The sequence below is a fragment of the Phaethon aethereus genome (assembly GCF_964289735.1).
Source record: "Phaethon aethereus genome assembly, chromosome: 2".
Classification (NCBI taxonomy): domain Eukaryota; kingdom Metazoa; phylum Chordata; class Aves; order Phaethontiformes; family Phaethontidae; genus Phaethon; species Phaethon aethereus.
The window spans coordinates 115,174,592-115,190,298 of NC_138582.1; the positions used below are offsets into that span (position 1 = coordinate 115,174,592).

At 42.5% G+C, this 15,707-nt stretch overlaps 1 protein-coding gene across 1 annotated transcript in view; it reads left to right on the forward strand.

Moving 5' to 3' along the window:
- Window positions 1–9,695: 9,695 nt before the first annotated feature.
- LOC309402606 (uncharacterized protein) overlaps window positions 9,696–15,707 on the forward strand; it is a gene marked incomplete at its 5' end in the record, with an annotated part of 28,190 nt that continues 22,178 nt past the window's right edge. Inside the window, 2 exons of the mRNA XM_081996467.1 lie at window positions 9,696–9,784; window positions 11,204–12,435. Of these exons, the coding sequence (XP_081852593.1) occupies window positions 9,696–9,784; window positions 11,204–12,435 (1,321 nt within the window). The remainder of the gene's footprint in view (window positions 9,785–11,203; window positions 12,436–15,707) is intronic.

The following is a 15,707-nucleotide window of genomic DNA, read 5'->3' on the forward strand; positions in this document are numbered from 1 at the left end:
TTCCGTAAGTTTTAAGTCATCGTTTCAACATTTTGTTACCAAAAAGCATCTCTGGCATCCTGCAAGACGATTTCTGAGGAGGCAATTCCATAAAGAAATTTCTTGAAACGCATATGGAACAGCACAAGAAAACCCTGACAAACTTAACAGCAGAAATAGTCTGGAACAAAATAAAGGTCTTAAGATTTTTAAACTGAAAATAAAATGAAGCAGCTACATTATTGCCCACATAAAGAGCTGACAAAACACACAACACTCAAGCCCAACACTGTGCATCTGCGAAACTAATATAAACTCAACCTGCCAAAGTCCGACTTTGCTCCAATATCCTTCCTTACAATAGCACTGGTGTTTGCAACAACTAGGTGGCAAAGCAGTTCAAAAGTCGCTCTAGACAAAAAAACTAACCTATACTGGTTTTCAGACAATTAGCTACTAAAACAAGCTTGCTGGCACAAAAGTCAGACCAGAAAAACACTTAGCTGAGCATGGGGAAAGGTGAATTGCAGCACCTCCAGCCTGTAAACAATGTGGAAAAACAACACAAATGTTGTAAGGCTCCTCAACTGCAATTTAGCTCCTGTTGAAGATTCCTCACTTTTTATAAGTTACGTGATGGCTATTACAGAACATTTGGAAGAATTCTGGATATTCGCAATGGTTTATCTGGACTGATCCAGAGATCAGTGATAAGAGAAGTGAACTCAAGCACAACACCTATGCTAACACCAGCTGCAAGCTTGTTTTCATAGTTCAATTGACTAAAGTTACACTGTGAAGTAATTTTGGTAATATACACATTTACATGAAAGTCTAGAATACTGTTTCTGCTTTTTCAAGTTCACTGCATGGCTGCTGCCCTGCCTCAGTCTATTCAAATCACTGAGGGAACTTAGCATTCTGAGGTTGACAGTGTTGAAGTGTTGCTTTAACACAAAGTGTTAGAGAGTCATGTCTTCTCAGATTAAATTTCTACACGTGGAGGTCTAATCTAGAATATTAACAGAAGGCATTCATTTTGTGTTGATTTAACAGTATATACCATGAGGAGAGAATTAACAGTAATGGCAGTCATGGTAGAAGAACGAACAATTACATGTCACTGGCCTGTCAAGAGCTATCCACACTAGAGACTTGCATGGATTCAGAGGCAAGACAGACAGGCAGGTACCATGGTACCACAGCCGATTTTCTAACATAAGCAAAACTAAGGAGGAATGAAATGCTGAAACAGAAGAGAAGGACATATGCAGAAGAGGCTCCCATAACCAAATCTAACAAAATTCAAGTACATTCATAGGAGATGCTATGTAAAGCAGCCGCTACTACTGAATTTTATTCAGCATTCGATATACAAGACACCTTTTTCCCCCCCTTCATAAAATATAAGGTGCAAGGCATAGCCTACAAGGATGAATTTTAGTAACACAGGTTCAACAACTTAGGGACTTAAGTTCATGCTATTCAACTAAGGACTGAGGAAAGTACTTCAAGGACACATTTAAGCTAGTGTCACCCGAGACATACTAGCTACAGCCTTTTTCACCCTGTGAAGAATGTGCAAGAAAGCACGTTTGGATGCTGTCTTTTGACTGATAAGCCAGGTGTCACTCACACTTGCACAGAGATGCTGCTTCCAGCTATTCTGGAAAGCAACAAAAATGGAGTTCCCTCGAAGGCACTATGCCAGAGCTTAGAGTATGAGCCTCGGCAGTTCACTTTTCAAAAGCAGTTCAAGAGCTCTGCATTCAAAAAGTTGCTCACAGCACATTCAGTATCATAAACCCAGCTTTTTTTGGTCAACCATACTTCAAAAGAAATCTCAACAACATCACTGTGTCCTTTTCACCCCTGTATACTTCCACTTCAACACTCACCAAAAGAAATTTAAGGAAGATTTAAATGTAAGCATTTTGACTTGAAGTAAATGCTTTAAACAAAATCTGAAGGCGGCTTCCAAAAGACATACTTGAAGCATATAGGTTTGCCAGAACAAGTCCATAAATCACCTTTTCCTCTAACACAAGTATCTCATTAATTGCTAACAACCCTATACACTTACTTTAGTTATAAGTTCAGAACGTCAGATGAGCATTTTCTAGAAAAAGCAAATATCCATATGGTCATTTTTACAGCCAGAAAGAATGACTTAAGATCCACACTCACTAAACCCAAAACTCCACCCAAATAGTTTTGCTGCTCTATAGGCAGGAAAGTTAACTTTTAACAGAGAAATGTAGAAACAAATAGTATCTGCTAAGCAAAAACAAGTTCCCACTAGGCTCATGGCAGGCTGCGCTCAACACTTAAGGAATCTCTATGAAGGATGCCATCCATGTATCCTGGCTGCTAGAAGCAGCCTTGTTGTGTTGCAGGCATCTCGCTTCACATTGAGACAAATTCTGATGTTGATAGTTCAGGGAGTTTATCCTGCTCAAAACAACTTATTTTTCCGTGTTAGCCAGTCATATAGTATTATGGTGAAAACTCACATGAACACCCTTAAATTCTTTCAAGGTATTAGCACAGACAGAATGAACACAGAAGCCTTGTTCCAATAACACTCCTATGAAATTCCTGACATAGAAAAAGTTTAAGCTTTCAAATAAAGCATTTGAGGCAGGCACTGCCTTCTTCCATCTGGTCAGTGCCTAGCTGGATGAAGTTTCAACAAAAGCAAAGTAGGAATACCAAAATACACTATCCTTCACATTTTATTAATTGGCTTCTTGCAATGAAGGATGCAGGGAACAAGTGCTCCAGCAGGTGCAAGCACATTTATATCAAAGGTGGCAGCACAAAAGGTGCAAACACACAGGACTGAACACAGGTCAATAGTAAGAGACATCAAGAAGCAGGTACCACCAAATTCTCCGTCTCCTCTTAACAAATACAGGCAAGCTTTCTCCCTCCCCACAGGCAGACTGCATCAATACACCAGCCAAACAGAACCTAATAAAATAGGAGCATGTTGGATTTTGTGTTTCAAAAAATTCCTTTTATTCCTCTAAGGAATCATCCAGCTGTAGCAAATAAATTTCATTAGTGAAATCTGATTTGGCAAAGTTACTTCATTCATTTTATGACTTTGCCATCTGTTTTACCACCCAATTACAAACATGTAAGTACTTTTTTGAGTATTGTAAGAACATTACTTCTGTAGCCATATTTTGTTCCAGTAAATTCTCCTGTTTACATTCTATGCAGTGCAAATTGCTCCTCCTACAATCCTAATCATTTTTCTCTTATGCAGGGGATGAGAATTTCATATGTGTGATTCACTGAATGAGACTGGTTTGCAAACACACAAAGACTTGTAATTAACCTTTTGAGTAGGTGATTCAAGGACACAAGTGGTTATAGACCCGATGTTGCATTGTAATACAGCATTTATGAAGTTGAAACACTGTTTAGTCTGATCCCTCACCATTTTTAGATGGTGTTTATTCTAAAACTATTAGATCTATGATTTGAAAAATTGGTAGAGTTAATCTAGTAGGCCTAAAAGACCCAATCAGGCAATTAATTATCTTTTAATTCAATATATGCTTGCCAAACATGATACATGGTAGAGTTTCATGGCTATTTCACATATTATGGGCATAAACATGCAGTGGCTAGAAACAGATGGTGTACAAAGTTCATGAATTTAATATGAAATTATTACTATTCAGGTCAATTTATCAATTTCCACATGGAAAGCCAATGCAACGTGGCTTTGATCTTGCTCTGCTTAAAATACTAATCAGATTTCTCTTGCACTACCACAGAAGACATTTCCAAATTAAACGTACTCAGATTGCAAAGTAGTAACTTTTAAAAATTGCTTTTTGTTCCTATTTGAATTCTTATAGCTCTTATCATGCACACGATAATTCAGAACACTGCAGAACTATTAAATTACGTAAAGGAATGTAAGTGTGCAAGTTCCAAGTTTTAACAGAACAAGCTATCTAAAAAATGTTATTTATACAGGAAATGTATGTGAAAATCATGGATCAATTTCTGAACACAGTCTAAAATGAATGTTATGCTTGCTTCTATCTGGGTAATCAAGTGAAGCAACTATCAAAAACTTCTGATAAACAACCTAAAAATTAGTTTTGTAATCACACTCCAAAGGCAAGGAATCTTGGAAAAGGCACTGTTAAGGATGGTATACTACTGCACATCACTAGATGGGTCTCAAGCGTGTCTCTCTTCCTATGGCCAGACATGCAACACAAAAGCTAAAGGCATTCCAGCAGTGGTCACAGACCAAACCGGGTTTATATTAAAGGTCCGTCTCCCCAGGGAAGATCTACTATAGAAGTCTGTCTATTGTGAAATCTGGTATCTTTATCAACGTTGAATTGACTTAATTCTACACATGTTGCAACACTAAACACTACCAAGTGTGAGATGTATTCCTTCCTGTACACATGAACTTTTAAATTCCAGTAAGAAGTATGTGACCTAATACCTTTTCAATGTTGCATGTGTACTATAGGATTTCCTCTGGCCTACAAAACCTTCACTGCTGCTGACTTATGAAAACATTTTCTTTCCAGCTGGTCACTTGCACGCTTTCAATTCAGCTGCAGTACTTCTAGTATCATCAGTTCTCCACAGAGACAGAAGCTAATTTTACAGCTTTTTTCCTTGAGAGGCTTATTTCTTTAACTTTAATACACACACAGTCCGAGTCCTGCATAAAGTCTGGAAAAGTTCGTGTTGTTAAAACCCATTCCTGTCGTTCACAGATAATGGTCACCATGAAAGATCTTAGTCCACTGAGAAACAGAAGTTTTGTTCCTGAAAACCTCTCCTTCATAATACTGACAATCCAAGAATAACTACGCCATCCTGACTGTGTTAGTTATGACCATTTCAGTAGTTTATCATATTGTATTTCACTGTTCATATTAAAAAAAAAAAAACAACTAGTATTTGGCTACAATGGTGTTTCTGCTTCAGTTTCTCCTCCCAGAAGTATTCTTCCCCATACCTGTAAAAAAGTCTTACCTCCTAAAGTTGTAGTAAAACTTATTAGAAAGACTACAATATAAAACCTTGCTCCTGAAGCAATGAATGGTTTTCTTCAAATTTTCCAAACTATGCTTAAGATCACTAGAACTAATTTGCTTTTGCAATGCTCTTCAAAATATTCCGGCCTGAAGAAACTCACTTAAATGATGTGTGTTACACACATGGTCTCAGTTCTAACTCATACATCTTGCAAAGAAGAATGCTTTTGTTAGATTATTTCATTCCTCTATCCATTTTGACTGCAAGAACTATAAATCTCAACCTTTACAAGACGGAAAATACAACAGATATAGGTTAACCTTATTTAATTTTCTAGTAGAAGAGCATCTGTTTTTCTTAGAAGTTCAACACTAGCCAAACCAAGTTACCTAAAAAGGATCAACTTTCTCAATAAGATCCAGTGAAAAGCTTTAAAGACACAGGACAGTAAAGAAGTAAAATCAGAACCTTCAAAGGTTTTTGAATTATTCGAAACCCAAACATTTCATATCTCACTCTTTGGTTCCTGGGCAAAGAGGAGTTGAAAAATTTTAGCATTTTGGTGAGCAGCTGCATTATAAAATCTTTAAGCATAATTGTAGCTGTAAGCTCATCAGTAAAACTAAAAACTACATGCCCAAAGTTTGTGATTGACAGGGAGCTAGTTGCATGGGAGTACACATACAGACTTTCCTGAAATAGATTGTGGACCAGCTACAGGCCTTTTTGAAGAACAACGTAAGTCTACAAATAATAACCTCAGTAACTCTGAACACAGGAAATATCAGTTGTCAATGCCTGCAATGGGATTCCTTAACAAAGCACAGAGACATTAAAGGTGTGCAATATAGAGTGGTTAAAAGCAAGTATTTTCTCCTCACAGGAGTAGCATAATGGTAAAAAGTTGAGATCATGACTTAAGATCCAAGTTATTATCAAAACAAGATGTAAGAAAGAGGAGTGAGACATAGCTTGGATTAAGATTTAGAATTTAACCCCTCTAAGTCCAAAAGGCAGCAACAGCTCCTGCTCAACTGTTGTTACACAACCACACCTGAGAAGAGTTCTTCCAGAAACAACGCTGCACCTGGAAAAACGCTTGGTTATCTTCACCCTTTTTAATATTTCTGAAACAAATGCACCTGTATTTTTTTACTTCATTGTTCTAAAAACAGTGCTTTATGTTACATTATACACTAAAACGAGTACTGATGCAAACCACATTAATAATTCACTCTAGCAGCTTTCTTATTGTTTTTATCACAGTCTTTTAATTTTTCATGATTGTTATCATAGTCTTCATTAAACAGGGAAAAACAATGAAGTACTACCATTTTATGCACCTCAAGTTACAGTGTGAGTATCTTCTGACTGGGGTACTCCAACATGTTGCACACCACCCTGAATTTCCTGATGCAAGTTACATGTAGCCATCTTTTCTTCCTTGCAACACCAGCCATTTAATAACCTTTCAGAGGGTGAACTTTCTTAACAGAAAGCAGTTTCTGATATTTAGCCTAATGAATCTGCTCTTTAAATTCTGAATGACGATACTGGACTGTATAGAGAAGGAGTCCAGAGCGCAGTGTTTTCTTTCTAGGTTTTCCTCTTTTATGATACACCTTACTTCCAGTGCAATCATAATCAACTGGAATCTCAAAGCCATCATGCCTGATCAGCAGCAGTCAAAAAATACACAACCTGGAGCATGAAGGAAAGATGCTTTAACAAAGCGTACTTATACAGACCAGTGCTGTGTCACTGACTTCACAACGTGAACTATATCAACATAAAGCAAATTTCATATTCATTTTCAAATCAGTGACAACTTCAAAAATGTAAACGTATAAAAAAATCATAGAATTCAAGTGCAATAAGGTGTACAGAGCTACCAGTCATGACCATACTGGACCAGTCACCAAAGCATTGCAGTGAATTCTTAATTTGGATATTGTCAAATATAAATTTTGACTTTACAGAAAACAGTTGTTAAGTGTGTGCCATTTAAAGTATTATTTCTTAAAATACAAGAGTTCTGAGGATTGGAATGAAGTTTTATTTGCATGTTACACTATAAAGGTGGAATTAATTTAAGTGGTTAAGTGTGTAAAAACTTTATACTTTAGTGGTGTTATACCAAAATAGCTCTTGCACACAACAACCACTTTAATTCAGCATCTGATTCGGCTTACTTTGATTCTGTGGCTAACAGTGACAGATGGTTAAGGATGAGCTTCTACCAGCCTTGCTTTGAGCAGGGCCTTCAGGTCCGTCTACTCAGACATCTTCCATGGCATGACCTCACCAGTCAAGGGTGGGTTTTGAGTCTGCCACAGCATGCCTGCAGAATGTCTGTCACATCAGCATTGTTTTCCTGTCTGTATGGTTTATTTTATTTTGAGATCTCAAATCCCACTGGGGAAAAGCATTGCTAGAATTAACTACTTCCATACTAAAAGCCTTTTCAGGAAACAGCACAGCTGTACCAACAGGACTACACTGCTACAGCCTTGAAATGACAGATTAGCTCTACTCTGCACTGTCTGATGGGCTTCAATGGGAGTACCTGCAAAGAGCAGGACTATACCACACATAGCTGGCTTTTAACATTTTTCACACAAGTTCCATGGCTGGAAGACTTCCATGTTTACTGCACTCTGTTTAATGTTGACTGAAACATTTCTGCCTGCCTACATGTGGGTGTTAAACATTCTCAGACTGCTGGAGACAAGGATCATAGTTAAAGATCAAGTCTAACAGTGGCACAGAAGGTATTAAGTTAGCATTTCAGAGAGTAAAATGAAACAGGTACCAAGGCCTGAATGCATGCCTGATCCCTGCTACCTACCTACCAAGCACAGGTGCCAAGCTCCTTTGCAAAATCACATTTTCCCTAACTTGCAGAAATACTCGTTTGGTCATACAGTGTATTTGCATGCCATTTTAAAATGAAACCTTGTGGGCCACTGCACCAGACATTCCCACACTCTTTCATCAAACGTTGAAGTAAACTTACTTTTATAGAGAAAAATACAATACAGTAAATGGACTGTACTGGTAGGAATTCAATGTGTATTGTAATTGCTTGAACTAAGGAGCCAATATCACAAAATAAGCATCATCAATTCCACTAAAGTAATGATTGCAGAGTTACTGCACAACCAACTCTCTTTATATCTCTTGTTTGTACTACCTTCTTTGCATTCCTGGCTCCTCTCCATATTACCATTATAAACCGATTACAGCATGGCTTATTTTGAATTCCCTATAGTAACTGTCTTTTTCATTACATTTAGCCTCTGTATGTTTCCTAACCTCCCCTACACACCTTTCTCCATTCTTCCCCTCTGTGCACAGCTCAGACATTTCAGTGTTACCAATCTATTGCCCCAAAGGTGCTGAGAATTTTGCTAGACATAAAACTAATCCTAAACAAAACATTAGTAGTAGACTAAGCCACCCTCTAGGCAAAGGCAATCAATTCTCTCATCGGGTCATTCTAAGATAGTGTTACTTAGCTTTTACTACGTATCTTTCCAACTTGCTCCCACGCCTAAATCCAGTGCCATTTTTTTTCAGTAGGAATTTCAGATTTTTTTTGCTGCTGTGTAGAGCTCCTCAGACTAAGCAATATAAGCCTAACCTGATGGCTGTGAGTTGCACATCTACCAAAGAGATTCAACAAGCGTACCCACTGACAAATCCTTGGTTGGTAGGTGCTCACTCTGATATACAATACTTAAGAAAACATGACAAGAAGCAAAACAGGATTTAATAACTCCCCGATTTGTCTGCAAGGCACATTTGCTATAGTTAAAGTGACTCCAAGTTCTTTACATCCACAAAGACTGGAAATAATTTCAGATTCTGCAGACAGTAAGACTTACAATAACATTTTAGAACTACCCTGAGAGCTGATTTTAAGTACTGCAACAGACTAATAACATATAGCCATTTCTTCCCTACTGAGTAATTTATAAAATGTAAAACATTTTGCAGAATGTTCAGTGGATATACAGTAATTATACCAACTGTTCTATTTTCTTGGTTCCTCACATCAATTCTTCAAAAGGTAGGAAGGAGACTTAAAACAGCTGTCCCATAATTGCACGTGTGGTGTGGGCAGGCTATAATATGTTCACAAGAATGCTGTCACTAGCCTACCAAACTACCTTGTTCACTTAAAATACATTTCAATTTAGATGCAAAGTAATTTCAATAGCTTGGAGCCATTAGAAGTTTACTGGAAGCTGGCTGTAAGCACTCTCACGGGCGTGGGGAGTTCCCAGAACACACAAGGCATGTGATCAGCGACTTACTCCCTGGGCTACTATATCCTATAGCACTTATTGGGTTGGCAAAACAAACAAATCTAATCACAAAGTTCCAAGATTTCTCTCATACAATTATTTCTTCTTCAATTGTGAAACTGCAGGGAAAATAATGCTGTTAGCAATTAGCTGACATGCAGTTGCCTAAACAACTTTTTACGTAACATGACACTGTACCTACGTTAATCTTTGATACCGGAGACTGCCATACATCAGTTTCTAAGGCAGCACCATCCTTTGCCTAAGCAATTATTTTCTTCCAAGTAAGATGCACTTGAAATTTAACAGGAGTAATAGCTCACCTCAGACAGAACACCCCTGTTTCAGGGTAATCCCATAGAAAAAGCATAGGCAGGGATGTCTGTGCATGACTCCACTGAGGTTAAGAACACAACTGCTCTTACGGAAGTCAGTCTGAATACAGAAGACACGTGGACCACTGCAAGGTTAAGTGTCTTGTGTTCCTCGTTGGTTGCTTTCAGCCAGCACTGCCTTATCCTCACAGGCACATCAGTCCCTGCCTCCCTACCCCGACTCCCCTGCCAATAGCCTACTACTCCTAAGGATTATTTATGTAAAGAGTACATGCTCACAGGTGACACAGGTAACAACAAATGAACAGCTAGTGGATATTCTAGCTTTCTCTTTCATGGTTAAAGTTCTTCTCTTGAAGGTCTTAAAAAAAAATTACATTATTTCATCGTTGGCAAAGTGCATGCAACTCAAAATACTGACTTCACCTTAAAATGGTTATATTTTTCCCCTTTCCCCAAATTCAGAAGAGCATGACAAAGCAAAGACTGAGATCAAGGAATTTGCTATAGTAAAGGAGTACATTCCCTATTTAGTATCACAGCTTATTTAACCCCACAGTTGACCTCTCATGCAGTGGACTGAAGGCTTTTTCTGATCTTTTTGTGCAACCGTATGTCACATTCTCCCATTTTTACGTAAAAGAAAAAAAAGGGTAAACATTATTAGCACTGGTAATCCCTATAACTTCTACCATTTGGAGGCTTCCACAAAAAATGTTTGATAAGGTGTCTCACAAGAACAGACTGAAGGGTTTAAATCTGCATTAGAGGTTTACATATGACACATTGTTCTTCATTCTATGAAGGACGCTCAAAATTTACCATGATTTCAGTGTTGAGGTACATGCTATTGGATGAATAAGTCATCTGAAAGGAAGAGGATTTTTAATTAAGAATCCAGTTACAATCACTACTAATTATCCTGATAACCAATAGAATGCCAATATCTTCTCCCAGTCCACACAGCCCCTCTCCCAGGAGCTCCTCTGTTTTCAGTTTAACTTTCATTGGAAAGGACAAAGAACAACTGGTAGCTTTTTGTGCAGACTCCCCCCAACCCCTCTCCAGACAGTGAAAGGCCAGCAGTATGTATCGCTTCCAACTCGTGGAAGTGTAATGGTTTGCACTGCAGAATGCAAAGTCTCTTTCCAATGAGAATTGGAAATGCAAGCTTGAAACAAAACACTAGCGTCATTCTGAGCCTGAAAATAAACGTTTAGGCAGTCTTTCTGGCCAGTTCAGTGATGCTACAAAGCAGACACACAGACCGTAGATAAAAATCTCTTTCCAGGTGACTCTTGGGATAGGTACGGCCCTCTTAACATCTTCATTTCTAAAGAGACTCAATTAAGGGGAAGGAGCTAAAGCTATTAGCTTCCATTTAAGAGAAATCCAAAAGCAAACACCAAGTTATTTACCTAACCAAATACGTGCGCATTGAAAGGCTCTTTCATTCAGGGAACTTACCAGGCATACCCTGTACCTCTTCCTTTTGTTGCAGGCAAGCACAAGCTATAGTTAGCAGCAACGCCTTTTAACGCGTACCACTAGCGAAAGGAGCAGCACACGAACGCGAGCAGCAGCAATTAGGCGTTACAGAAGCGCGGCTCCTACTCATCCGCAAACTGCGAGGCACGCACCGGGGCTCCGGCACCCGGCCGCGGCCGCCGCCGAGGCAGCCGCTCCGTCCAGCCGGGCCCGGGCAGGCTCGGCCGGAGATGAAGCCTCGGCGCCCTCCCCCGCCAGCCCCGAGGCGCGGCCCCTTTGTTCGGGGTGCAGGCGCTGCCGTGCTCCGCCCTCCGCAGGTGCGGGCGTTGGCCGCCCTCACCCCGCGCCCTGGGGACGCGGCCGCGGCGGGGACGCCGCACCTGCCTCACGCCGCCGCCGCCGCTCCCCCTCCGGGCGGCAACAGGAGGCGGCCAGACCCCGCCGCCTCCCCACCCTGGTGGCTCCGCCGTCCCCGCCCGGCTCCCCGCAGAGCCCGGGCAGGCAGCAGCAGGCCCAGGGCCGGAGACCCCCGAGGTGGACGCCCGTAACCTTCAGGGAGCGGCCGGCTGCCGGGCCCCCGCGGGAGGCTCCGGGCTCCGCCCGCGGGCGCGCCCGCCTCTCCCCACACCCCGGGGTGGGGCCGGCAGGCACGAACCGCCAGCCAGCGGCGGCGGGGCGGCAGTCGCAGCTCAACGCCGACCCCGGGCCAGGGAAGAGCGGCGAGGGCGGCGGGCGCCCCAGGGAGCCCCAAGCCTCCCGCACGCCCGCTTCCAACGCACCGGAGCCCTCCCCCAGCGACGGGCAAGGAGGGGTCCCCGCCCCAGCGCTCTCCCCCGGCCCGCCCCCCACCGCGCTGCCCCCGGCTCACCCGCGGCGGCGGGGCGAGCTCCGCTGCCCGCTGGAGGCGCGAGTGGGGAGGGCGGGGCGGGCGAGGGGAGCCCTGGTGCCGCCTGGCACCGCCCCCGCGCGCAGAGCCGGCGGCGCGCGCGGCCCGCGGCGGATGGGCGGGGTCGGGGCGGGCTTACGCCTCACCCGCGCCGGCGGCCGCCGCAGAGGCAGGAGCGTCATCCAGCGCGGCCCCGCCCCCCTCACCGCGCGGGGGAGGGAGTCAGGCGCCGGGACACGCACGCGCAGTGCTTGTGCGGCCGCGCGCGGCGGAGGCCGGGCGGGGGAGGGCGTTAGAGGGGCGGGCGCGCGCGGCGGAGCAGGGGCCAGGCCTCCGGCGCGCGCGGGCGGAACCCGCTTCCGGAAGGAGGCGGGGCAGTCGGCAGGCAGCTGCTTCCGGCAGAGCGCGCGTGCGGGGCGCCGCGTGGGGTGGTGGCGCGGGGCCCAACCCAGGAGGGGCGCGGGGCGGGGCCGCGGGGGTGGGGCTGTGGCAGTTGCGGGAGCTGTTGGGCCGTGGCGGCGGCGGTGCGTGACGGCCTGGGGCGGAAAGCTGCCTCTGAGTCACCCTCCGAGAGCAGCTCGGGCTCTGTGTCTGGCAGCGGCCGCTCTCCCAAGCGGGGAGCGGGCCCCCCTGCCTAGGTCATCGCGGTTTGGGGGCTGTGTCTCGCTCATCCCAGCGGTACGTTAACTCGGGAGCCTAATGGTGGCAGAGTGCCTACTTCTCCACCTTTGTTTCAGATGAATCTTTTAAGCGAGACAGTGAGACAAACATCGTAGCTTCATGTGCGCTCCTCCTTCCCCCCAGCTAATCCCGAATCTGGCAAATAGATGAGGCATGTTCTGCCATGGTAAGGAGATAAGTTCCTGACATCTGTTGCTAGATTTATAAACACAATTCTTCTTAGAGGTGAAAGCAGAACATGAGCGTTCCTCAAGGGACAGGTACAAGCTGAGGAAACATTTAATATACTGAATTTATCTCTGGCAGATGGGAGCATGAAGCATTGAGATTTTTAGGGTTGGGTTTTTTTTATAGTCATGGGCCAATCTATGTGTGAAGGGTTTTAGAGATGCCGAACAAAACAGGGAGACATGAGAGGAGAGTTTCCATGTTAATAATTCAAATAATGATATTGTTGCCTTAATAACGGTATCTTTCACTCTTAAATAATTTACTTAAATGAGAGCTTTGTGTAAACACAGTATGATTTAGACTCATAACTTAAGTGATGTCATGTAAGCTTAGCATAATATAGAACTTGACAGCTCAGTTTGTGTTTTTGTTTCATCAGGCTGTAACCATTCAGGAAGGACACATTGTTTTGACCCCTCTCCTCCTCCTCACAATTACTTGGCTGAAGGTGGTTTCTAAGTTTTAATTTTCATTTTTTATCACCTCAGCTGGAAACCTTTGACCTCAATGTTCTCATCATGCAGCCATTGTGCTTTATATGCAAAGCAAGTGCACTTTAAAATCTTCTTTGTTGTTCTCTGTGCTCAGTTTTCTGCAACTTTTAACATCCTGGACATTTATCCAGTGTTTCGCCCATCGCCCTCTAGGATTTCAGTTTCTTGCCCTCACATTTCAGTATGACACAATTTCTGCGTATTCCACAGAGAAAGTGATAGTAATAAAGGAGCAATCCAGATGCAGTTTGTTCTGATTAAAATACCAAAATATGTCATTTACACAAAGAAATGTTGGATTCTCTAAATGGAGGGGGGAAGAAAGAGGGCAGGGGAAGGAAAGCTGGTAATGTTAAGTCAACAGAACAGCCAAAATAAGACACAAAACATTTTTGATATTTCATGACGGGGAAAAATGTGCATGCTAGCTATGAGTAGCCTTTTCATGAGACCACGAAAATGTTGGAAGAGTCTTAGCATGGCCCTGTACACATACTGATTCAGGGGTCTTCAAGAAATCCTGGCAGAATTTCTGCAGCTCTTTGAGTATCTATATATTGCATTGCTTCGTATTCCATAACACTTCTGTTGGAAGAATGGCTGAGTCATAGTTAAGGTATCATTAATACTGTGGTCTGCAGCCATTCAATGCTTCCTAGTACACAGAGAAGCCAAGAATGATTATTCCCTGTCTTCAACACCCGCATTCAGTCATGCCCTGAAATCACACAGTTGTAAAAATCATTAGTTGCAGAAAAGGTGTCTTCTCCTGACCAGTAATCATACCCCTTCCCTTCACATTATGTGGAAGGGAAGCTCTGTTGTTGAAGTCAGCCAAGTCTGTATTGATTTTAATAGCAGTTTGGATCATGCCTAGAAGGTACCAAAGACATTCTTTTGGTCATTAGTGTTATGGTTCGGATCAGGAGAGTAACTCTGAAACTAAGCTCTCAATTGTCCTGATTTACTCTGCTTTGATTGGCATTGTAGGGGCAGTCTTGGAACTGGCAAACTGGATTTGTAGGATGGGACACGGAGATGCACTGCAGGAGTGCACCTCAGGCACTTCCACTGCTAATGGGCTATCTGTGCGGGACCAGACTAGAGCTCGTCCAGAATTGCCTCCCCCATGTAATACATACAGCGTCATTGCCAGGACCTTGATACCAACCATTTCACTCCATGGAAATGCCCCTTTTGCACCATGCTGTTTGTTAATAGACACAGCCTTTGTCCTTTTGGTCTCCTTTTAGAGCTGTTTTGTTTAAGATGATGAATGTCATTTTATTTTGAATTTTTGTCTGGTGGCCCAAGCTGCATATCATAATGCAATAAAAACCAATTTATAGTATACCACTCATCCTCTGTTTGTGAAATGTGCCCTGGCACCTTGTCTAAACCAAGTGGAAAAAAGGCACGAGCTCTTCAACCCAAAACTAACAGAAATATTTCTATGAAAATGCATTACATTAATAATTCCTCTTCAATTGCTAGCAAGTGACCATAGTGAGAGCATCCCTATAGCACCCAGGACGTTTTGGGGAGTCACTCTGGCTCCTCAGTGTAAGAGAGCAGCTGGTCGGAGTAGAGTAGGTATTGCAACTATTCCACTCCATTGACTGCATAGGAACTTAGGGTTGGGCAGCCCAAGGTAGCAGCCAGTTTGAATTGTTCATTGCTCTCTGGTGTTTAAATGCTACAGCAGGCACCTAAAACCATGTAGACAAGGTAGTAGAGATTTGCAGCATGGCCCTAAGGACATATGTAGTGATTGTCCTTTGTTATGTATTAGCATATGTGCCAGCACAGCTCTGCACATAAAATACTTGCAGAGCAAAATTACAAAGTGTAATTAAGCAGAGATGTAATTAATTGTGTGCTAGTACTATTTGCATTGTGTACCATAATACAGCTAAGAAATCAACGGACTCTAACAAAAATCTCATTTATTTTAAAAAGCTAAAGATACGGTGGACATGTCAGACAAAACATGTCCGAATCTTTGGGAGAAACATTGATATGCAATTTCCTTTCCCAGGGAACAAAAAAACGCTTGTTCCCTTTACTTTAGCACACATTTTACATCATACAATATATATCTAAAGTATGCATAATTTAATACTGTAATTTTATCTTAGATTTCTGTTGACGTGAATGAATGAACCACGTTCTTTGGAAAACCACCTTATCAGGCATAAAACATGTATTCTTCCTTCAAGATTTCAATAAATCTTCCAGGGTGAGAAAGACTTCATTTTTCTAAGGGACAAAGTAG